This window comes from Mauremys mutica, chromosome 4, assembly GCF_020497125.1.
Source record: "Mauremys mutica isolate MM-2020 ecotype Southern chromosome 4, ASM2049712v1, whole genome shotgun sequence".
NCBI classification, from domain to species: Eukaryota; Metazoa; Chordata; order Testudines; family Geoemydidae; genus Mauremys; species Mauremys mutica.
Genome location: NC_059075.1, coordinates 19,795,395 through 19,821,045, shown reverse-complemented (window position 1 = coordinate 19,821,045; position 25,651 = coordinate 19,795,395). Strand labels below are relative to the sequence as shown.

Here is a 25,651-nt window from a genome sequence, read left to right as displayed (position 1 = left end):
GTGCGTGCATGTTTGGGTTATATTTGATTAGAGAGAGAGATTAAAATATTGGAGGATAATCTGCTCTAGGAATATATGTTAAATTTTCTGGTTCTGTTTTAGTCGTTACTAATATTCCCATATGTCACTGATGAATTGAGGCTTATGGTGGTTATAGAATTCTGTTCGACCATTGAATTTTGAGCACATTTTCTATGATTCTTGGGAACATTTTGATATGCTTAGAAAGAAGAGTTGCCTGCATCCTAAGGCGGTGCTTCCAACCTGCTCCACTTCCGGTAACTTCCACGTCAGTAGCTATTTTTAAGGGAATTATTGAGTTGTGTGTTTTTCTATTTGTGCTTTGTTTAACTATGCATGAGCTATAAGTGTCTAGGACTAGGCTTGTTTCGCTTTCCTTTCTTTGCCCCCATCCCTCCACTTGCTCTGATGTCCTTTTGCAGATCATGCGAACAAGATCAAAAGCTGCTTTTAGCACCTCCATCCGCCTCATGCAGCATTTGCTACAGGAAAAAGGGCGATTCATTTAAAAAACTCTGTCAGAGAGAGCGAGAGCGAGAGCGCGCATTCCCTCTGATTGAAAACAAACAAAACCCAAACCCACCATGAACTTTAAAGTGAGCCCTATTATCACGTTATTTAAAGGTCTGATCGTGTCAGGTATCATACTGGAGAAAAATGTTATGTCTGACAAAATGCTCATATTTTCCTGTGGTATTAATGAGAAGCTTGCCCCGGGCTATTTCCCCATCTCAGAGGGCAGCAGATGCGGAAAGTCCTTAGGGATCAGATCTTTGAAATTTCATCAGCATTCATGGGTGACCTAGCCTTTTCCCGCACAATGATAGACATGATAAATCATCTTTACAACGAATTCTAATTATCCTTTATGTGGCCTGGGTGCCTCTGGAAAAGCCGAAATCTAACCCTTTTCCTTCATTGCTTCCAGATTTCTGTGTGGGTGTCAAAAGTGGTTTGTTCTCCTCCTTTCCCTCTGTGGATTGAAGCAGGAGCCCCAAGCCGGTAAGTGTGCAGGAGTCAAACTACGCTATTAAGTTACACGATTGCCTGTATTGAACTAAATTTAATTCTCTCCCCGCTCTCAATGAAATTACGCGGCGCGGTGTAAAATAAGATTAGAAGTATACCATTTTAGCAATTAATACGATAATGCCTCCGTGATTAGTGTGCTACATTGAATTTCATGGATTTTTGCTCACTGTTGGCTAGATTTCCCTTGGGTCCTCTAGACCAAACCATTGTATTCTTAGTAAATTAAATGTGAAATCACAGCGATATACTTTAAAAATCCACTATAAACCTGTATATCATATTAATAAATGCATCCAATATAATCTGTATGGCGTAACATTATAGCCCTATAGGATCTGAGAGGGGGGGGTGCCTTTTCTATAAGGACCACTGTTTGGATATGGGAGTCCTGGGTGTTATGGGCCATACATGGCTTGCTGGGTTTATAAGGAAAGTGTGTGCTCAGTGAATGGTCCTTCTAGCGCCATTTAGCGAGAGCCAGCACTTTTCATGGCCAGCCTTTCAGAGTCCCCTGTGGCGCGGTGCTGGTGGGAGGCGGCAGGCGCTGCCGGCTGGGCTGGGGGCTGTCTGTGCCCCGAGATGCCAGCGCTGCCCACCCAGATGTGCTGAGCAGAGGAGACCCCACGGGGGCTGCCCAGACAGGAGCGCGGCTGGAGAACAGGCTGTTGGGGAAAACAGTCAAAGCGCCCAGCGCAGCATTTTGTACCCGAGGGCTGATCCAGATTCTTCCCGCCGACCGGCTCTGGCTCCAGCGGGCCTCGGATCGGGCCACTGCTGCCTTGTGTTTTGCCAGAGCTCTCTGGCCCCCCGGTTCTTGTAGCAGGGACTCCCATTTGCACGCGCCCTTCCGGACTGCGCCTCGCCCGGCACAGCAGCGCAGCCTGCGCCCGCCGGAGATGGAGCTGGATTGTAGCCAAGCTACATGGGCTAGCGGGGGAGCAGAGCCCCCGCCCGCAGCCTTGCCCGCGGAAGCACACGGGGGGCACACGGGGCAGGGAATGGCCAGGATGGGCTCGGTCTGTTCCTGCTACACACCAGAGTCACGGACTGGGGGCGGGGGGACCCGCACATAGGGCCCATGTTGTTCCCTCCTACTGATCCGGCCTAACCTCTCTTAGGTAGGTGTTACCTAAAGCGGAAGCGGGCACCCCCCGCTAGCGTTGTGCAGGGCTCTGGGGCAGCCTTGCGAAGGTGCCAGGTAGGGTGACCAGACAACAAGTGTGAAAAATCGGGACAGGGGCTGAGGGGGAGGGGTAATAGGAGCCTATACAAGAAAAAGTCCCCCAAATCGGGGCTGTCCCTATAAAATTGGGACATCTGGTCACCCTAGTGCCAGGGAATGTCACGGCCCCGCCCCAGCAGGGCCAGTGTTGGGCTTTCCTCGCCATCCAGACTCTCTTGCGCGTCCCCTCTCCGCGCGGCGCAGCGCGGCTCCCGAGGCGCGCAGCCCGCTTGATCCAGAGCTATTCACAATGCCGGGCCCGCGCACCTGTGCTCCTGGCCCTATAACCCACCCCGCGCTAACTGGGGTCGCGTGGGGGTGCTCCCACTCCTCCGTTCAGCCGGGGGCTCCGGTATTCTTGGGGCCGGAGCAGCGTTTACCCGAGGCTGCAACACTGAAAGGCGCCAGCGCCGTGGCATGGTGCTAATCGGTGAGAAGCAGCGTCTGCGGGGCTCTGCTTTGGCTAGAGGGGGGAATTCCTCTGTTCTCGTCTAACACTTGCCAGCCCGCAGATCCCAGCTCCCCGCCCCACCCCCCCACCCCAGTGCCTTTAAAGAGGAGCCTGTTTGAAGTGGCCCGGCCCCTGCTGGAAATGGGGTTATTGCCGAGGTACGGTAATGGCTGTCTGGTTATCTGCAGCCAGGACTCTGTGGCGAGGAGATAAGATGGTTATTAAGAGACCCGTTTTAATGCTCGGGGATCGCTTTCAGAGCGCCCAAGAAAAATGGACTTTATCTAGTCCATTATTCTATACAATCGCGCCGCGGATGTTTCACTTTAGTTTAGAGCCCATGAATAAAAGCTAATAACTTTCCCTTCTGCCTGTTTATCGGCTGGACACCTGGGGGGATTTTTCACTGTGTCAGAGCTTATTAAAGAGAGACTTTTAGGGGTTAGAGCTGGGGTACCGGGGCTCTCGCAGTACCTGCCATTAATTACTGAGGTCGCCCACGGGCCTTTCAGAGGGCGACTGGCTGAGCCAAGCCCGGGAGAAGGGCTCCTGGTTACTGCGAACGGCCAGGTGGTAGCTTCGAGGCGGGCCATGGCGGCTCGGAGCTGAGACCTGAAGGGGAGACGGGTGTAGGGATGGGGGTGGAATTAATTCCGGCTGGGGCTGAACCCCCCTAGGATGGAAGACGTGGGGGACTGGGCAGTGGGAGGGAAGCGCATTGCAGGTGGGACTCAGGACATGGAGGGTGAGTCTACACTGCACTGTTAGCCCATGATTGGAACTCAAATTCAAACCTAATCTCTCCCCCCCTTCTGTCTATACACAGACCTCACAGGGTGGAGGGTCTGATCCTGACTCCAGCTGGGTCTCAGAGCTCAAACCCTATTGCTTTGCACTATCTATAGTTCGCAGCCCCACTGGACTCTGCTCTGGGAGCCCCCTCCAAAGCATTCCACAATCCCATAGGATGACTTTTTTTTTTGTCCTATGGACAGTCAAGTTTTCCCACACTGCACCATGAACAAAGGGCTAGAAGGCCACATTTTGGGAGGGTGCTAGACAGGCTGGGGTATGGGTGGTTGGACTTGGGCCTGCATAATGCAGTTATAGATGCTGGAGCTACAGGTTGGGACCTAGGATTCAACAATTCCTAACTTGGGATTGCTAATGAGTGTAGTCCTAGGTTAACAAACCCAGGCTCTGCTAACTTTAGTTCTACTAATTCTGGGCTTACATTGCAGTGTAGACATACCTGGAGAGGTGGATGGAAGGTGAAAATCCTGGCTCTTTTGAAGTCAACAGCATAACTCCCATTGACTTCAATAGGGCTAGGAATTCACCTCTGGTTCCCTGTGGCAGTGAGGACATGGGGACTGTGGTTATGGCAGTAGCCAAGGAACAGGAGACTGACTCTGGGTGGAGGGTACGGGGCACTGGAGCAGTAGAACTTTGGGAAATTCACTACCCTGCCCCCTAATACATGTCCAGCAACATTTGTTACTCTTTCGTGTCAGGTGGTTTAAACGCCCTCCTTCTGCCCTCAGTTTACTTAGATTGGAAGATCTTTGGGAGCAGGGACTGTCTCTTTATTTGTATATACAGTACCTAACACGGTTGGGGCTGGGACCTCTGTGTGCTAAGCATGACAAACAATTATAACATGTATTTATTTATGTCACCGTTCTGATGAAACTGCTTCTCTCTCCTTCCCCATGGAAAACTAGCAATACCTCCCATGCTCACGTTCCCAACAGGAACCTCATCCTCCTTGGGGAATGGGCCCATGTGTTCCTTCTGGACATTTCCCATTGGGTCTCTGAAAGCATTTGTAAGGAGAGGCATGGAACCTTGATTGGTGAGAAGTTTGGAATTTCATGAGGAGTATTTCACAGGGAGAAGGGACCTGAGCTTGGTGGGACTGATGAGTGTGTGTGTGTGTGGGGGGGGGGTAGGATGGGCTTGGCAGGAGGCTGATTCTGAGTGAGACTGTGGAGGTTGAGAGAGAGGCTAGACTTGGCCTAAGGGCGAGGGATCGATTCTGGGTGGGAGGACTGAGGATGAGTTCTGGGATGGAGGGGGGCAGGGTTCGTAAGGCTCTGACTCCTGGAGGACTGGCTTGGAATTCATAGTTTCAGAGCCCATTCAACCACTTCAGTGCAACTCTGGACTCAAACGCCTCCCTGAGGAGGAGAAGCGATAGGAAACGCCCACATGGTGTTTTTTTTCCTTTCCCCACACACGTTTGACTATTTTGTCCCCATTCAAACCTCCATCCAATGCCTGCCTATGGATCCCAGATTCCATAGCCATTATACAAACCTGCATTCATTGGCTGCTGCTGTCTAAAACGGTGGTTTACAAACTGTGGTCCGCAGCCTAGGTCTAAGATTTCCAAAGGAGTTCACATCCCCATTGGAAATATTTTATGGTTCCACAAATGAAAAAAAGTTTGAAAACGATTGGTCTAAAAGATATGCTTTTGAATCAGTTGGAAGCCTGAAATGGGAGACCACGTATATTTTGGGGGTAACCAGGAGCCAGGATGCTCTTTAGTGCTCTAAGATTGCCATTTCATTTGGCACAAGTTTTGTTTATACTATCAATTGATTCATTAATTAACTAGCCTCTCTCCCAACCTCCACAGTCTCACCGAGAATCAGCCCCCTACCAAGCCCATCCTATCCCCCCAGGTCCTCAGCGTAGATCCGGTGTCGTATGGCTTGTGCTGTGTGAGCTCTTACACGAGGAATCACTTTAGGCAGGCACAGTTCAGTGTAAACTGGCCATCACTGGAATGGAGATTGGCTTCAAGCATTCATGGGAAGGTGTCCACAGTGTAATTTTTTTATTGAGTTGGGGGAGAGAAGGGAAGAGAAAAGCACATTGGTGATAGTTTGGATCCCTTAGTGAATCCCGCCTCTGCGAGGGCGTGAATCTCGTGACTGCGCCGCTGCGCCTAAAGTACTGGGAATTAAAGGCGCATAGAAAAGGATTAGCTCGGCGAATGTGCTCCCCCTACAAAGCCGGGCTAAATAGCTTATTCTGCTCGCTTGCACTGCAGACACGCCGAGGCGGGGATAATGCTCTGGGAGTTGTTTGTTTAGGAGGAGAAGTGCAGGGAAGGGGATGAGCGCGCCCCAGTCCCCCTGCCCGCTCCCTCTCCCCTCCGCGCGCTGGGGCGCCGCCTGTCCGCCTGCCACCGCGGGCTGATGTCACCGTGGCGGCGAGCCCCGGCGGGATTGGCGTGGGCAAGGCGTGGACGGGGCGCGTGGCTCCCGCAGCTCTGGCAGGCAGGGGAGCTAGGCTGGCTCTCGGGGAGATCCGCCCCGCCCGCAATTAGCCTCACTTTTTATACGGCTCCCATGTAGGCAGGGCACCCAGGCAGCCGTGCCAAGGCAGCGCCAGGCCTGCCTCCCCCCTCCCTCCTTCCCTCGCTGCAGGCGACTATTCAGGAGGAAGCCACCACATGCAAAAGCTCTGCCTCCAACTTTCCTCGTTAGCAGCACAGCCGGGGGTGGCGGTGGGGGGAGCTGCGGGGAGTGCCATGGGTTGGGGCTCGGCCGCCCGGCTCCAGTCGTCAGCCAGCTCGCGGCCCCGTGGCTGCACCCCGGGAGTCTGATTTGGGGGCGAGGGGGGAGGGGAGGCAGGGTTTCCACGTGTCCTCTGGGTCTGCTGGACAGCGCTTCTGGGAGCCAGAGAGGCCGAGGGGGGATGCATCTGCCACCGCTTGCCACTGAAGTCGCTCTGAAGGCAGCAGGCACGCGTCTGTGGCGGAGGAGAGGCGCTCGCCCCTTCAGCCCAGCCATTAGCGACCTGTTCCTCGCCCCCGATGCGGAGCGGAGCGAGCTGCTCGTGTGTCTCGGGCTCGCTGGTTACTAACAAGCTTTGAGGGGAGCGGTAGCCCCGGTTGGAAAGTATTTCCTCAGGCGTTTCCCCTGCAGCCCTCGCTAACTGTCATCACAGCCTTCCCTGGCAGCCCTGCCTCCCTGGCACTGCCCCGCAGAAATCCCCAGTGCCTGGGGCGGGCAGGAGAGAGGCACTCCGGGTTAACGGCGAGGGCATCCTCAGACGAGCCCGGTGAGGGCGGGGTGCTGATGGCCGGCGGGAGCGGAGCAGGGGACAGAGGGGAAGAAGCCGCAGCTCCGATGGGACGCTGAGCCGCGCTGCTGCTGCTCGCCCGCGGGAGGAGCCCACCAGACCAGGTGCGCTAGCGCGGGGAATTAAAAAGGAGCGAGAGATATCGGTGGGTTTGCTTCTGGCTCGCTAACCCCCGGCCCGGCGCAGCCTGCCCTGCCAGCATGAAGGAGTGACTCGCACCCAGCGGGGTTCTTTGCCATCGCTCAGGGAGCCGGATATTTCCCACCAAACTATGGCTTGTCAAAAATCGCCCGATCCCTCCAGCGCCACCCGGAAAAACCCCAGCCTGCTGGAGATAGGCGCTCTCTGCCTGGACTCGGACATCATCTTCGGCTTCACCAGCCACCTGCTGCGGAGGAAAGGCAAGGTAAGAGACCACCGCGGCTGGGGGTTGGTGGGACAGGAAAGCGCTCGGGGTCAGGGGCAGCAGAGGGCGAGCTGGGTTTGGCCGCTATCACCGATTTCCGCCCAGTTGTAGACCGGAGCAAAAACCAACCAACCCAACAACCCCCAACTTGCTAGGGCTTAAGTGTCTCCTAGTCCTAGGTATAAAGTTAATTCCGAAACGTGCAACGAGCCCGCGTGCAGTTTCAGCACCACGAACAGTGCAGGCTGCACAATAAAAGACCAGCAATTAAATCCGGGAAAGACACCTCTGCTTAGAAACACCCTTCCCAGGGCTCCTCTATATCGGTCTCAATGGCAAACGCGCGGAATAAAGCAAAGCCACTGATTTATCCCCTCTGAAAGGGATCCGGGCGGCTCCCTCGGATCACCTTGGGTAAAGCGTGGAGCGGGTGGCTTAAATCTACAGAAAACCTTTGAAATGAGGGCGTCTTAGAAATACTTGTGTCTATCCAAGGTGTTTTTTTTTTAAAAACCACCTGATTAGTTCTAGCAGCATGACTCGGAGCACAGAACCGGAGCTGGAACCGGGGCCCACCCTCCTTTCCCGCTGCAAGCCAGCCCGACATTGTGAGTCGAAGGAGGCTTTTGCAGCCATTACTCAGACGCATGAAATATTTAAGCAAGTTACTGAAGCCCTGCGGAGCGCATTGAGTAGACACGATAAGGAGACCGGGCACATCACTCATAATCATGCGTGTGTCTCTGTCTCCTCTTCCCCCCAGGTTAATGCCAGGGACAAGGTACTAATGAAGCGTTCCCAACTGTGCAGTGCAGCGCTCCTGCAGCAGGGCAGCTAAATGGTTCACAAGGGCGGGCTGTTTGGGGGCCAAAGGCACTGAAGTTTGAGATGGGCATCCCTGAGGCGATGAGTGGCCAGGTGGGCTAGTTACAGTGGAGGGTCTCAGGGCAGGATTTTTAACGGCTGCTCTAAATTAGGCCTGGAGTGTCACATTTTCCAACTGCTCCAGCCTCCCCTGATTGCTGCATTGTTTGGCGTGTGCGCGCTTGTGATTTGCGCGCATAAGCTCCGCGGGGACCCCGCCTGCAGCAGGAGGTGATGGGGAATGGCGGTCATCAGAGGCACATGGAGGGATACTGGGCTCCCACCGGGAACAAAAGCTTTGCAGAGCTGCCTCGTGCATGTGTGAGGCAGCTGGGGCGCCGGAGCTCGCAGGGGAACTGTTGCCGCCTGAGAGAGTCTGGGGAGGTGGCGCATGGGATGAAGTGGAGCATAAGGGAGCTATCGCGCAGTTGACAGAGTTCAGAGCCATTAAGCGTGCATTTAATAGCTTTCATTACCTATTAAGTGTCTGGGATAAGTCTGCCTGGCAAAGGCAGTCTCCCTGATGAGGCGACACGTATTATTATAGCGCACCCTGATCACTGCTTGAGCGCCTAAAAATCCAGGTGCAAATCTTCGGGAGCTAGAGGGAGATTAAAATTATGCGGCCAAAGGGACTTTCCAGTTAAAGAGCTTTTATCTGCAGCCCGCATTTCGGGCCGTGGATCTTTACTCACGTATGTCCAAAGGTGAGCTGCAAGGGGCGCAGCGCGTTATTATTATAACCCACACTGAGTCAAACACAAATCGCGTGAGTGTAATGCTGGTACTCACAACTGTCCTGTATTTAATGGGGATTATGTGTGCGCGGAAGTTTCCAACCTGCCTGCCCAAAGTCACATGCATACATGCGAGGCAGTCTAGCGGCTCCGCAATGAGGCGCAATAAAGAAGCCACGTGTGGCTGTGTGTTTCCGGAGTGAACCCCCCACCGCCCCTTCTAAGTGGGTCTGGGGATCGCGGAATGAGAGCGTGTAGACTGAATTCGCGGGGGACCTGTGCAAGCACATGGCCAAGTCTCTGCCTCCAAAGTGCGGAGTGGGACGGGGCCAGCAGATGGCGCTCCAATCACAGGGACCGCTCTTCGCCTGCAACCAGAGACCAGAGCTATATTGCTCTTGCGGTTGCTCCATTCAAGTGCTTATGCGCTGGCAGGGCTCAGACCATCCCGAGCGAGAGCAGTAGCTGGACAAGGCAAGCAGGTCCCAGACACATAAATAGCAAAGACCCAAGCCACGCAACTACCCTGCCCGCGAGAGTGAAGCGTGAAGCCACTGCCCGTCACACTCTTGCAGGTGTAAAACGCATCCAGATCCTCTCCGCGGGTCAGAACCGAACGGGCCGGACCTTTGTTGTCCAGCTGGGGGTGGGGGTGGGGCTGTAGCAATCAGGGGCAAGGAATGGTTTCACACATCTGTCTGCCCGCAACAGAAGTGCTAAGGACAGGAGGCGGAACGGCAGCCAGAGAGACAATTAGCGGAGGAACGGGGATTTCTCCACCTGTCGGGTCAGTTGTCACATGCACATTCCCAAAGAGCTGATGGGAATGGGCGGAGCAGTACACAGACTCCAGCGTGTGTGTGTGTCTCAGAGAGCGAGAGCGCAGAGTCACCTGTGCAAGGTGTGTGAGGCTCTCAAACGCCACCCAAGCAAACGTGGCTGCAGCCAGGCACCGAGCTGCATCTGGAGGGATCCCTAGAGAGAGCGAGCTCTCCAGGCACATGCAATAAAACAAACGGCGAGAGTAACTCAGAGCTGTGCCTCCTTTCTTGCTAGTTTGAAGTGCAGAGCCCAGGGTTCAATCCCATTTCCTTCATAGACACCGTCCCCCCCCCCCCCCATGATATAGGAGTTTAAAAGCCTGATCCTGAGAGTTCTTTGGAAAGTTTGGCTCGGGCTGCCCTATGCAAACTACTAACCAGCAACCCCCTTGTCGCTGTTCAGGAACCTCTGGGTTTTTATTTGAAGGGGTTCGCGTGGCGGGCACCCCACTAACGCTCCTGAGGGTTTGGAGCCGAACGGAGACTTGCAGGGTCAATGTGGGAAAGAAACGCTCAAACTCTGGCGGCTCCCACCTCGTTCAGCCCACCCCACGCGGAGCCCCTCCTCCCCTCGGAGCAGTTTTTCCTAACGCGCTCCTGTGCGCTCGGTCCCTTTCTGCACCGAGGTGGGGAGCTCACTCCTCCTCCGCCTTCTCCTCCCCACTGCTCCGCCCGCTGCCTCAGTCCGGGGCTTCTCTCGCGAACTCGCAACCCAAACTTTACTCCCTTGAGTTACAACAACAACATGGGAGGAAATATTACGTAGCTCCAGGCTGCCGCCCGCCGCCGCCGCCGCAGCAGCTGCCCTTGCAAGTGGAGACCAAGGAGCCGGACTTTGCAGCCCCCGGTCTCTGGACTTGGCAATGGGCAGGAAGGTCTTTCAGGACAGCTCGGGACTGCGCAGCCCAGTGTAGCTGCAAACAGCCGGGCTCCGGGCGCGCGGGTGGGTCAGGGTCCAGGTGACAAAACCCGGCCTGGGCCGGAACCATGATCCGGGCTGCAGAGAGCCCAGCTGGGAGAAGGTGCCTGGGCTCTGAACACCGGGCTGCGGGGGTAAGTTGGGGCGGGACTTTTGACGGAAGGTTAATGGAGCCTGGTGCAGAGCGCGGGAGGTTTCACCCCTGCCCTCCGCGCGCGGATCCCCCGGGTGCCTGAAGTTTGTTGCTAGTTGGCCGCGCGCTTGGGAGGCACGAGGGAACTTTGCACGGGAGGCCGGGCGAGCAGCGTGCGCGGGAACCGGGCAGTGCACCGCGCCCCGGGTAGCAGAGCTGGCTTTTTGCACCGGTCCGGCCCGGCCCGGGGGCTGCTCTTTGCAGGGTTCCCTCCCAGGCGCAGGGACCCCTCTTTGCAGGCTGCCCCGGTTAACGGGAGCTGCTGGCTCCTTGCACTGTCCTGAGTCCTTCTCTCTTTGCAGGTCGCGGAGGGAAGCTCTGGGCGAGAGCCTGCCCCGCTCTCTCTGGAGCTCGCCCCTAGGAAGAGGCTGCCGCCTGCCGCCGATGAGGACCGTTGCGGCAGCCGCCCCCCTCCGGAGGGAGCTGGGGCCGTCTCGCTGGCCGAGCTGGGGCACTTCGAGAGAGCCGGGAAAGGAGGATGGTGCAAGAACTGCCAGGTCAAACTGGCCGAACTCAAGAAGCAAGCGGTGAAACTGGCCGCCAGCAGCAGCCCAGCTAACTCCCTGCCGGTAAGCCAGGCCCCTGCCCGGGCACAGACTCACGCGGAGTGGGGTTGCGCAATGACATCTGGAGCGCACACAGCTGGAGAGCTGTGGAGCCCTTCCCTAGACCTCTACACTGTGCCCACCCAGTACCTGGCTACAGATCTTTGCACACTACACAAATCTGCGTGGGGAGGGCTATCTAACCCACAGCGTGTGGAGAGCTGTGCACCTAAGGTTCCTGGTACCTGTCTAGAGCTCAGCATCTGGAACTCAGTGCTACTGCTACCTAGCTTTCTGCATAGTACTTTTAGAGTATATAGAACTACCTGCTATGCTGCAGAGCTAGATCTCTGCATAGTAAATACCTGTGTCTATACATAAAAAGAACACACTGCTGCTACTCTGAAATGTGGCTATACATAGTGCAAGGCTAGATCTTTGCATAGTGCTGATCCAGAGCTGGAAGGGGAGCAGAGGGGGCAAAAAATCCTAACTAGTTTTAAGACTGAGCTTGATAAGTATATGGAAGGGATGGTATGGTGGGATTGCTTTAGAGTGGCATGTGGCCCATCTGCGACTGCTAGTGGCAAATATCCCTAACAGCTGGAGATGAGACACTAGATGGGGAAGGCTCTGAGTTACTACAGTGAATTCTTTCCCAGGTGTCAGGCTGGTGGGTCTAATATATTTGGGGTCAGGAAGGAATTTCCCCCCAGGTCAGATTGGCAGAGACCCTGCAGGTTTTCACCTTCCTCTGCAGTGTGGGTCACTGGTCACTTGCTGATTTATACTAGAGTAAATGGTGGATTCTCTGTGCCTTGAAGTCTGTAAATCATGACTTTAGATTTCAAGCTCTTCTTTAGCAAAATGAAACTGCAGCCATTGCAAACTCACCCAGTACATACATATAACTGATTGCCAGGATTACTTTTTGCTGACAGTGTGAGCTGAAGAGTAGATTAAACATTGTGTGGCGTGCAGTCCGGAACACACACTGTATCAGGGATCAAAGTCAGTCCAGACTGTGCAGTCTTTCCTCACACTAAGAGCATGAAGTGCCAAAAGTGCCCTTTGTCAAACTTGGTAGAAGTTGGTGTAAGTGGCCTGTGACTCAGAGCCCCAGTCACATAGTTCTGGGAGATAGTCTGAGCGAAAGGGCAACTGTGCTTTACAGGACATTAATTTGTTCTATTGCAAGATCACTAACAATTGGCAGTAGCACTAAAGTGGCACTAACAATAGTTCATTTCATGCAGGCCATAAAATGCTACTGAACATTAAACTGTGATGTTCCTGATGTGCCTACATATTTCATTCATATAATTTGGAAAGAAAGTTTATGAAGGATGGTTTTGCTGGGCCCTAAATGACCGGATGCTTGAATACACATCTCTGCTTGGTGGGTTGGCTCCTGTTCTTAATCTCACAAGGGCAAATCTTGGTCACATCATATTCTGATGCATTTATGCCTTCTACTAGACATTGATGAATATCTGATAATGAATGAGTATAATGCGTGAGTGTTCTGGGGTTTTCATTTGCCATATGCATTGCTTTACCTATAGGTAGTGTGTTTATCTGCACAATCTTCTTCTTTCTCTGTGTATATGATATGCATATGTTAGTTGCATTATATTATTAATATGTTCTTCTAGCACAAGTATGTGAAACATTACTCTTAAAAGCCATTATAGGTAAAAAGCACATACAGTTGTGACTAGACACATTAACAGATTACAAAGATTAGGTAGTGGGACAACATAGAACAGAAGACCCTAGTCGTTCATTTACAAGGCAGACAAAATGTGCATTACATTTTTGATAGCATTGGAATAACATTGTTTTCCAAACAATGCTTATCTGGATGTTTGCAAGAAGGGGGGGGAGGTCTGCAGAGGAAGCCAAACCCTCTTGACCTTCATTTTCATTCAAAGAGTTCCTGTATGATCTACAGAATTCCCATTGAATCTAAATATAGTTTTGTTTGGAGGTGCATTGTACTGTAGTGTCAGAATGCAAAGCTCAGATTATAGTATTTTAGGGCTTGATCCAAAGCCCTGTGAAATCAATGGGAGTCTTTCCATTGACTTCAGTGGGTTTTGGATCAAGTCCTTATTTCTTTTAGTGTAAAATGTCATGTACTTTATCTCAACTGAAGGCAGAACTATTGGACCTCCTGTTGTCTGGATCCCCATGAATGGTGAATAGAAGTTTAATTTCCTATTGTTAAGTGTTTGTGATATACTGGCTTTAAAAGAACCATACAATGCCTGAATTCTTATTATTCTTATTGGAGTTTCTGCCTTTATTGGAAAGTAATGGGGTCCTATATTTAGATGGAAAAGTACATGGATCTTTGTCATGGGAAAAAATACATATGCTGGAAAGTCAATGGATCTTGCCCAGGTGTTCAGGAGAAGAGACCTGTCTCCAAAGTTCTGTTTGTGTGGTCTCATTTGTGTAAGTCTCCAGGGAACCTTCCTGATAAGCACTTGATGATGGGTAAATTAATCCCCCTTTTCTCCAGGGTTCAAACCATGCACAGAAAAGTAATAACTTAATAGCTGTCGCAGTGTTAAAACCTTGACAAACTTGTTCGTAGAATAATAGACACAAAGAGTGGTTAGTTTATTGAGTAGCGTATGATAATCTCAAAGAGCTGAATCTGTAGAGTTACAGGATATTTAATGATTGAAACTGTATTTTCAAATGCCCACAAGACATTTAGTTCAGCAAATAAACTACTTAGTACAGAGGAAGACAACACAATCAACAGCTAGAGTCCCTACTAACTTATTGCACACCAGTGCACTTTGACGGCAACAGGAGATAATGGTCAATGGTCCCGATCCTCAGCTGGTGTAATCTGGCATTACTCTGAAATTGGTGGAGCTATGTTGATTTACAACAGCTGAGGATCTGAACTAGCATGTTGGCAGGTTGAGCATTTTATAATGTTTGTGCTAGAAAGGCAGCTTTTATTTTGCTTTCTTGTTTAATTACATAACAAGCCGTTTGAAAAAGCAGCTTCTCTTCCGGGCAGTGGCAAGTTCATAAATTTAAAATAAAGATAGAACTAATGACAAGGAACTAACATACTTTGGGATGAGTAAACACAAGAAGGCTACTTCTTTGAACTTGCTATGTGCTCAAAGGATTTGTGGCCTTTGCCATGATAATTAAGGAATCTTTCAGCACAGATTCAGAAAGGTCTCTACACCTGGTGCAGAAGCTCTTTGGGAAGGTGGGTGGGTGGTTTATAGATTAAAGAAGGACATAATTATTGATGAAAGAGGGAAGTTGCATTCTCATACATGGTGCAGCTGAGAAGGGATTGAATTCAAATTAGAGTAAAAAGTCAAAATATTGTTTGCTGTCCAAAGGATGAGTTTCTGTAACCTGCCTTAAAGGATAATAATTGCTTGAGAATAGTATGATTCATTTAACTTTTGTGCTGCTGCCCTTTGAGTAAAAGGTAACTTAAAATGAGGTTTCAGTGCTAGAGTGATATGCAGTGACTACTGGTACACATTTATTGTGTTATCTTTTTAAAGTCCACTGACCATATATGGACAACTGATAAGAAAGATATGAATCTTAGCCTAGGTTAAAACTCCAGAACCAAGTTCTTAAACAAGAAATTTACTACACTCTACACTATCAATTCCCTTCTTTTTCTGTTGTCTTTACTGTTTGCTGTCACAATGATACCTGAAAATGAATTAAGACGTAGTTTCAATCAAGCATGTGTAGAAGCAAGCAAAGTTTAATGTGGAAGTATCACAGATTAGCATTAAATATTGCAGTATCAGTGTCAGTTTACTGGGCCATGTACTGATTCTGTGTGAAAAAATAGACTAAAAAGAAAGTATTGGTTTAGCTCTAATAAAAAGTTTTGTATTTGTCTGGCAGACTGGATGCCTCAGGGAATTGGTAATGGGATACAGTCTTTTACTAATGGGGTTCTGGTTTGAATTCAGACCAGGTTGGTAGAGACTGAAAGTTGTTATAATTTGACAGCTGTTTGGTGACCTATAGGAAAATACTTGGTGGTCACAGTCTCATTCCCATTTGGCAGATATCCTCATCACAAAACCACAGAACAACAATTAGCACTAATTGGCATAGTTGTTGGCAGTCACACAAGAGAGGCCAAGGATTGAATGGGCATGTAGATTTAAATAATAATAATAATAATAATGCTTAGTGTTTAAGATCTTCACAGCACTTGACAAATGTTAATTAATTAAGCCATTCAATGCCCCTGTGAGGTAAGTAAGTCTCATTTCTAAAGAGATGTCAAAGCAGCATATGGACCTCAGAAAGGAGGGAAACAGGCAGAGAGGTTAGTGTTGGCCTACGCACAAAAATTATACCTTTTTACTTATATTGGTATAGTTAAAGCAGTACAGTTCCCAAGTGTAGATGCAGCTGTATAGGTGTAAAGGTGTTTTATACTGGTATAGCCATTCCTATATGGGAAGGGGGATAAGTGATAAGTGAGTCACTGGAGGGGGCTGAGTACCAGCTTCTTGTATTCAGCCTGCCCTTCTCAAGAGGTGGGCTAGCTATATGTTGCACAAGTTACAGTCTCTGAGTGGCCATGACTGTGCTCTCTAGAGGAGGGAAGTCCAGTATTGAGTTGATGAACATTTGTATCGTGGTTGGTAGTGTTGTACCAATATAATAAAAACCAGCAGGATCTTATTAAGAGGGATAAGGCAAAGATGCCACATTTATTGTAAATACCATAACAAAACAAAAGACAATGTTTTCCTACTTATTTCTATTACTACTTATTCCTTATACACACACAGACACAGACACAGACACACACACACACACACACACACACACATATTCATTCACACAATCATTCATTCAGGTTCTGTATAGATGTTATAGTTACCAGCCTAGATGTTGCTCATGCCAAGTTACTGGCCAGGTACCTTGGTCATGAGGATGGAGCCGAGTCTGTGTCAGATGCATCTGATGCTCCTGGAGGTTGGTATCAGAACCATAGACTCAAAGTCCTCAGTCTTTAGAGTCCAGTTTTATAGGGATTTTTCCCTATGTTAGTTCATAGGAGTTGCCTCATTCTGCTGTTGCTAAATCAATCAGCAGATGGCTGGCTCCATTCTGTCAGATGCTTGTTTTTCCTTCCTTTGAGGTGTGGTGGGTCATCTGGTTGATCCCACTTGACACCTTCTTCAGCCAACACTGAATTCTTCAGACTGGTAACTCCCTAACCATTCAGTCACATACATTCTCTATCTTAATCACATCTATTTCACTGTTTCTTTACTTTTTGGGGTGTTACCAATTTATGTGAGACTCCCTGTCTTTTAACAATCAAAGATAAAGTGAGATGAAAACTTACAGAGGGTGGGGGTCTCTATTTATACACTATAACAGCTACTGTTTTGGCTTACTTAGAGTTAATTAATGTTTAACAAGTTTTATACAAAGTATTTCTTTGAGCTTAACAAGTTTTATACCAAGTATCTCTTTGAGCAGGGTTCACACAGACACAGCTGGTGGCTTGCAAGTTAGAGGCTAAATGTTGGGAATCACAAATTTACTTCTAACATAAACCTTAAGTTATAAAGTATCAATTAAGAATAAATCAATAAATCATCACAAATTTACTTCTAACATAAACCTTAAGTTATAAAGTATTAATTAACAATAAATCAATAAATCATTTCTCATATAAACCATGTTTAATATAAACCTTCTTTAATATCCCTACATAATCCCCCTTTTGACACTACGATATACATATATTCGTTAGTGTCACTTTCTATGTAACCTGTTTAAAAGAAGGTACTGTGAGGCAACATGGGTTTGTGATTCCAATCTATTGTACATTCTTTTTATCCAAAAGCACATGCTAAACATTTTAATAATACAAATACAATTTAATACTAAGACAACTATTAAGGGATGTAGCATTACTGATAGGATGCCAGTAGTGGTTGGGGACCATCCAAAGAATATATTATACCAGTAATAAGTTATTTGTTTAGTAAAAACAGTACTGACATTGCATTTACATTTATCTACTGGGGGCTGCTAACACTCTGCCCCTTGATCTATGATCATTACAGTAGTTGTTGTCATGGTAGGGCACAGGTGATCTGTTGTAAACAAACCAAACAATTATAACCAGGTGAATATAACTAAAACCATTACAATTGACTAAAGACCAGATATAACCTAAACACAAATCCAAACAATTATAGTTATAACAATTGGGAATACAATAAAACCATAACCATTACAATAATTGGGTACATTGACACATAAGATGAGGTCTAAGTTTGATGCTGCAATAGCCATCAAACAATAAAAGTTTCTGAGGTTCTTAAGCACACACAAGAAATAAGATTTTGTTGGAGGACTATAGTTGTCATGCAAGGTTAAGCTGATTTGGACTTAAACTAACATTTATTTGCTAAAATGTTGCAGAATTCCCTATTTTTAACAGTTGTACTTAAGAGGTTTTTGGGGGACCTGAAAGATGGGGCCCTGCAATTATGGGTCAAGGTCTTACAGGTTATGGGGGGCCCAAGAACTACCCTTTAGGACTTGGGGAAGTAGAACCAGAGTGTATAGAGAAAAGTGTGGAAAACCTAACAAAAAATAAACCTGATGCACTGGGGACCAAAGTCTTTTGGACACAAGTGGTGATTGATAAGTTGGATGGACATGGGGGAAGTAGAGAGAGGAAAAGACATTTGCTCTGTCTAGTGTAGTATTTTTTTTTTTTTGGACCCAATGCTAGCACAGGACACCACTAGAGACAGACACAGAACATGCAACAGAGAACATGCAACACAGAACACTGAACACAGACTTTGTCGCGACACTATAACCATGGTATTTTATAACTCTTCAGCTGGTACCAGCTCTCCTGATGTTTTGGTTTTAGAGCCTGAAAGATAAAAGCTTAAAAATAAATTAGCACAGTGCTTCCACATGGCAGACCCTGCTTAGTCTCTGCCACAGTGTGTTTGGTACTTGGGGCTGCACAAATGCTAATTATGTGGTGTAAAAAAAACAAATTATTTTAAAATCCCCAGCCACTTTGCCATGGCCTGGAGGTCTGAGGCAGAAGCAAGCACTTTTGTTACTGTTGCAATGGCATTCTGCCCCTGGGAGGAGGAATCTACCCAAATGTTCCCCTTCCTACTCTTCAGAGGGGTCCCAAAAACCTGCCCCTTCTGGGGTCTCAAATGTTTCTTCTTCTGATGTTACTGCTGTTGTAGGATTTGAGAGTGCTGTTTTAACTCTTTGTACCCAACCTTAAGGGCATCTAACTGGATTTGAGAACTACATACATTTTTATTTCTCTGCTTTTGCAGCAGAGGCTTGTAAATCTTAATGCAGTTTTTTTTTTTGTTTTTACATTTTCCCAACAGTTGTGAACAACAACCAACCACAACAAAAAAAAAAAACAAACCCAAACTGATAAATATTAAGCACTATAGCCCCTAATTCCTAAAAGAGCAGCTTACAATGGTTGTTTCACATATTTTCTTCCCATGTTTTTTGGGGGTTCCAAGCCTCTTTTTCCCAATGTGCCATTACTTTCCAATTTTCTACCCCTTTTTCCAATTGGGATAGTTTTTTTTTAGAGCTATTTTCTCCTCTTTACAGGCTGCTAGGTGGAGGTAGCTGTCATTACAAGCCTTCCACAGCAGCCAGATCCCTGCAGCATCTCTTTTTACTGCATTTAGGGGTTTGCATATGAGGATATATTGGGCCAATCTATCCTCTAGGTCCAAAATGGTGCAGATATTTGCAAGGGCTTGTTCAGTCCAAGGACTGTGCCCATATCTTTGGAGAATTTGCTGAAAAGGCATTATCTCTTTAATAAAAGGTGAGGTAGAAGCTACTTTTGACTTCATTTCTTCCTCTGGGACTGTTTTCCCTTGCCTTTTCTTAAACATTTTAAATTTTGTTCAGCGAGCAGCACTGTCTGGTCCCTGGGACCCTCTTGTTGCTCCTGATATAAATATATATATATTTATATTTCTTTTTCTGCTACCTTCACGGAGGCCAACAGATTTAGTTAACAATTTTCCTACTACCCACCCGGGGGCCAGCAGTTTTTGTTAACAATTTTTTCTTTTCCTACTACCCACCCGGGGGCCAGCAGTTTTTGTTAACAATTTTACTTTTCCTACTACCCACCCGGGGGCCAGCAGGTTTTGTTAACAATCTTTTCCTACTACCCACACGGGGGCCAGCAGGTTTTGTTAAAAATCTTATGAGCTCTTTATTTTCCTGCTACCCACACGGGGGCCAGCAGTTTTGGTTAACCAGGAATAGAACCGTGCTCTGTAGAGCCGGTTGTGTGCACACAGAATGGTTTACAATAAGTGAGGCAAAAATACCAATAATCCCCCTTTCGCTATTCTCCACCAAAATGTTGTACCAATATAATAAAAACCAGCAGGATCTTATTAAGAGGGATAAGGCAAAGATGCCACATTTATTGTAAATACCATAACAAAACAAAAGACAATGTTTTCCTACTTATTTCTATTACTACTTATTCCTTATACACACACAGACACAGACACAGACACAGACACACACACACACACACACATATTCATTCACACAATCATTCATTCAGGTTCTGTATAGATGTTATAGTTACCAGCCTAGATGTTGCTCATGCCAAGTTACTGGCCAGGTACCTTGGTCATGAGGATGGAGCCGAGTCTGTGTCAGATGCATCTGATGCTCCTGGAGGTTGGTATCAGAACCATAGACTCAAAGTCCTCAGTCTTTAGAGTCCAGTTTTATAGGGATTTTTCCCTATGTTAGTTCATAGGAGTTGCCTCATTCTGCTGTTGCTAAATCAATCAGCAGATGGCTGGCTCCATTCTGTCAGATGCTTGTTTTTCCTTCCTTTGAGGTGTGGTGGGTCATCTGGTTGATCCCACTTGACACCTTCTTCAGCCAACACTGAATTCTTCAGACTGGTAACTCCCTAACCATTCAGTCACATACATTCTCTATCTTAATCACATCTATTTCACTGTTTCTTTACTTTTTGGGGTGTTACCAATTTATGTGAGACTCCCTGTCTTTTAACAATCAAAGATAAAGTGAGATGAAAACTTACAGAGGGTGGGGGTCTCTATTTATACACTATAACAGCTACTGTTTTGGCTTACTTAGAGTTAATTAATGTTTAACAAGTTTTATACAAAGTATTTCTTTGAGCTTAACAAGTTTTATACCAAGTATCTCTTTGAGCAGGGTTCACACAGACACAGCTGGTGGCTTGCAAGTTAGAGGCTAAATGTTGGGAATCACAAATTTACTTCTAACATAAACCTTAAGTTATAAAGTATCAATTAAGAATAAATCAATAAATCATCACAAATTTACTTCTAACATAAACCTTAAGTTATAAAGTATTAATTAACAATAAATCAATAAATCATTTCTCATATAAACCATGTTTAATATAAACCTTCTTTAATATCCCTACAGTAGGTCCTTGTCTGAAAAGAAAGGCTGTAGTCTCCTGACAAGCAGAAGGTAAAGCACATTGTCCTGATTACTGTTGATATCTGGTTATCAAGGAATGGTGATGAAACTAAAAATACTCCAAGGCCTCTCACACTAATTCAGCAAACAGAAGGAGATCCCTTCCTCAGAGAATGTTGTCAGGGTCTTGGCTAGCTCCTCGAAGTTTGTTTTCCTCTTCCTATTCATAACTCTTTGCTCTTGCCTGGACTGAGCTCCAGCCAGGGCCGGCTCCAGACCCCAGAGCGGCAAGCACGCGCGTGGGGCGGCCCTTTCCCGGGGGGGGGCGGCAGGCTGGGCCGGCGGACCTGCCGCAGTCATGCCTGTGGGAGGTCCACCGGAGCCCCGGGACGACCGGACCTGCCGCAGGCATGACTGCGGAGGGGGCGCTCGTCCCACGGCTCCAGTGGACCTCCCGCAGGCATGACTGCGGACGGTTCGCTGGTCCCGCAGCTCAGCTGGACCTCCCGCAGGCATGACTGCGGCAGCTCCAGCGGAGCCGCCGGACCTGCGAACCGTCCGCAGCTGCGGGAGGTCCAGCCGAGCCGCGCGACCAGCGGACCCTCCGCAGTCATGCCCGCGGGAGGTCCGCGGCTCCGGGGCGCCTCCCGTGCATGACTGCTTGGGGCGGCCAAAAAGGTAGAGCCGCCCCAGGCTCCAGCCAGCTGTTTTTCATCCAAGTGATTATTTTGTGCAGGTATTGTGACACCTTTGTGATAGCATTAGTCACAGAGATGAAGAATAGCGTGTCATCAGCATATTGGTGACACTAGATCCTGGGGCATCATATGACCTTTCACAGGGGTTTCACATGTATGCTAAAAAAATAGAGAGGGTACAGGTTTGAAACTTGGGGGCTCAGTATGTGAGGGCATTTGATGACCAGTTGCCCATCATCACTTTGGGTGCTATCAGAGCATGGTCACAACCACTTATTCAGTCAGTTTGTCAGGGACAGGAAGCATGGAGATGGGGTAATCGTTTGTGAGATCGCTGGCTTCTAGTGCTAGTTTCTGAAATATTGGTTGGACTATCGCATGCTTCAGGGATGTGGGCTAATAGTCTTCTCTGAAGAAGGTTTAAAGGAAGTCATCAGTAGTGGATCTAGTTGAGCTTCCTTGGATTTCACTCATACAGTTGTGCTTACCTGGATAAGCAAGGATCCAATTAACATGTGAATGTCCCTCACAACTTCTAGTACCTCTGAGTGTGTAAGAGATCTGAACTTACTAAGGCGGGTGAGGTAGCCCTTGCCCTCTCTTGTGAGTTGGCTTTCTTTCCCGCCACAGTCAGTTAATCTTTTGAGCTCTTTAGAATGTGGGGCAGTTGGGTCTGGAATTTGGTGAAGTCAGCTGATTATTTGGAATGACTTACTAGGCCTTGAGTAAGCTGTGTTTCATCTTTATTTTGCTGTGAGAATATTTTAACCCCGCAAACTGGCCCTGCTGTAGTAGGGTTGGCACATATTGGAGGAATGGTATGGGGAAAGCTTGTGCTAACACTCTGTACTTACCCGGTGGAGAATAGGGGACTCCAGTGTGATGTACCAGTTTTCAGTGCCATTTGTGAGCACTAATTTCCCTTTAAAATGTTTCATATTTAACATTTCAAAAGATGCCTCAGTGTAGACGGTGCATCTTTGTTAGTAAATATGAGCTACAGGGCATTTTTTTGATGCATCTTTAATATTTAATTTCTGCAACATGGAATCTTGCATAGACATGGCTGTCGAGTGCTTCAGGCTATGAGATCAGATGTGGTTTTCAGGTACATGTGGAACCTAATAAAGGGGATAGTGACAGTGTCAGATCAAATGTACTGAAATGAGCAACCAGGTAAGCTATTGTGTCCTCAGCCCTGCAATAGTCCCCATGCTGTATAAAAGGCTATGAAAGCTCGTGGGACTGAAGCAGGGTTGTAATCAGCGTGCCTAAAACATTTTGGATTGTCAGGCATGCCCTTTTAAAACACAGGTGAGCAGGATTATCATGCAGCACTGATGCCTGAGGCATTTGGTCTTCTCACAGGGGGATCTGAAATGGGGGAAGTAATGATTCCACAATTAGCTCCTGAGACTGCAGCCTCCTGGGCTGGTTGAGGGTAATTAGTATTGTTCTTGCTCTTTCTCTAGCTAATTTCTTCAACACCCTGGCCTATTAGACAGAAACACAAAAACCAGTTAAAAATTGAAGGAGGGGTGAAAGAGCATCTGCTCCTAACATCTGAGGTTACTTTGAACCTGTTGAAATATGTAGTATTGTTTTATTGTTTTTGCCAAGAGTTCCACCTACAGGATCCCAACCAACTTCTGACATGTTAATAGCAAGACTGTGGGAGGCAGTGCGCATCTCTCCTGCTGCTGCAGATTGTGACTGATTCTCTTGATTTGACAGTTCAAAACTCATGGAACGTGGGCTGATAAAATCACCAAGAGATTTTTTTCTCTATCCAGAGCAGGGCCCTCCCCACTTCTTTCTTCATGCTCTTGATACATGGACCTCCAACCCTATGGAAATGGCATTGTCTGAGTCCAAATCACTCTACCTACTGAGAACACGCTGAAACTGGGGAGGGCAAGCTTAAACTGGCTGCTATTGAACAGATTTTTCCTATGTAGAGACCAGTATTTTACACCATCCTTTCTAGAAGGAAGACACTTTCTACCTGGATTTGTATACATTTCCTGCATGGAATAGTATTTTAGAAAGGCTCTGTTATCCTTCTTTGAACTAAATTACCTTAATGAGCTAGATCTGGTTGGATGTTACTCAGGTTAAGAGTGAGGGAGATCTGTGTAATTAAGGTTACCAGGCTCTCTTTTTTTAGTATAGGTGAAAATCTGTGGAACCCAACTTATCATAAATACTATCCCCATCCTCTGACCTGGAACCCCTTGTCCTAGAAGGAGTATTCCCTACTTACATTGCCAATGTAGTCAAGTAAAGAATGTACTGGTCAAGAAACTTGAGTTCTGTTCCTGCCTCTGCCATACTCTGTCATCTTTGGGAAGTCACTTAGGCCAGAGTTTTCGTCTGTATCAGCTAATTTTGTGTGTCTGTTTTTGGGTGCCCAAGGTGAGAAAACTAGGATTTTATTTTCAGAACTTCTAAGCATCCACAGCTCCCACTGAGTTCAAATGAAGGAAAAATGGTCTATTGTTAAGGCACTGGACTGCGACTCGAGATCTGGCTTTAATTCTCAGATCTACCACAGATTTCGTGTGTGAACGTGGGCAAGTCATTTAATCTCTCTGTGCTTCCATTTCCCATCTGTAAAATGGGGACAGTAGTCTCTTTTCCTTTCCTTTGTCTGTATTGTCTTTGGGGCAGAAACTGTCTCTTACTATTTTTTTCTTCAGTGCTTAGCACAAGGGGATCTGATATTAGTTGGGGTATCTAGATGTATTATAATACAAATAGTAAATAGTAATTCATAATAAAAACTGGCACTGATGCTGACAGTTGGATGCTGCAATAGGGAATTTGTAACTTGCAACTGGGTTTTCAAGTCTTGTAGTTTTAAACTGGGGGTGAGGATGGGGGCTGTCTAGTTGGGGTCACTGGTTGCAAGTGGGTCACTATCATTTGAAGAGAAAAAATCCTTTAGGAACCAGAAACAAAGCCAGGAACCTTAGGAAATAATCCATTAGAATTGTAAAAATGAGTCTATCCTAAAATAGCTCTGGAACTTGACAGCTAACTAGCAGGGACGTGGCAAATCTGTGGAACAGGAAGTATGGGGTGGTGCAGAGTGTGTCAGGGCCAAGTGGAGCGTGTTTAGGGAACAGATAAGAGCTCAGAAGAATGAGAATGGATTAGAGCTTTTATGATGACACGGTAGTACCTAGAAGATGCTTATCCGCATATTGCAGTGGGCTCTTACTGTTGTATCATTAGACTACTATATTGATGAACTAAGGTGGTTCCTTGCCAGATACCAGAAACTATTGTACTGTTGTACTCATTGAGTAGCAAAGTGATGCTGTTATGGAAATGTACTAAAAATGGGTTACCTTGTTTTTTCTTAATAAAAATGTATTATTAAGAGGAAAATGTTTGTAGAGATGCACAAAATATCGTTTTCAAATGAATAATCCCAGCAAGGGGTGTATGTAACTTTGCATAATGACTAATTTTTCTTCTAAGTAAATTAAAATGAATATAAACTTTTGGTGTAAATGTCATTTTAAAAGATGCTCTGGGTTATGCAGTAGCATAAGTGGCATATTCTGTATTGCAGGGGGTTGCATTTGAAGGTATACTGCATGTTTTTATTGAATAGCACACACATCAAACTTGTGTGACTTTATGGCTCATACTTAATTATTGTTGACCCAAGACTGTAAAACTTTGGATACCATCCTTTCTACAAAACACATCTATATTCACACACACACACACACATACACATACACACACAGAGACAAGTAGTCCATTTTGACTGACTTTTCCCTAATGTTGAAGTTGCACAAGCTTTAAGGCGGGGTAGTCTATTTTTTGTCAAGATCCAAATTTCTTGGTCAAGGTATACTCAAGGTCCAGACTCCAGAGAAAATAATTACAAAATTACAATAATTATAATAAGTAAATAAAAAGATTTCAGGGTCCGTTCAAAAGCGTCTGGCAGTCCGGATTTGGCCCGCAGTCCGCTTATTGACTACCTTTGCTTTAATGTATATAATTAAGAGATGTTCATTTGCATGTAGGAAAAATGTTTAAATGATATAAACAAAACCATTCATTTTAAACAGCAACATTTCATGTTAATTTTTGCGTGTTTACTTTTAGCAC

At 47.2% G+C, this 25,651-nt stretch overlaps 1 protein-coding gene across 1 annotated transcript in view; it reads left to right on the top strand.

The window, feature by feature from the left end:
* Positions 1 to 10,578: 10,578 nt before the first annotated feature.
* The window catches only part of KIF26A (kinesin family member 26A), a 138,344-nt gene continuing 123,271 nt past the window's right edge, over positions 10,579 to 25,651 (top strand). The window contains exons 1-2 of the mRNA XM_045017009.1: positions 10,579 to 10,705; positions 11,067 to 11,333. Coding sequence (XP_044872944.1) covers positions 10,640 to 10,705; positions 11,067 to 11,333 — 333 coding nt within the window. The 5' untranslated portion in view covers positions 10,579 to 10,639. The remainder of the gene's footprint in view (positions 10,706 to 11,066; positions 11,334 to 25,651) is intronic.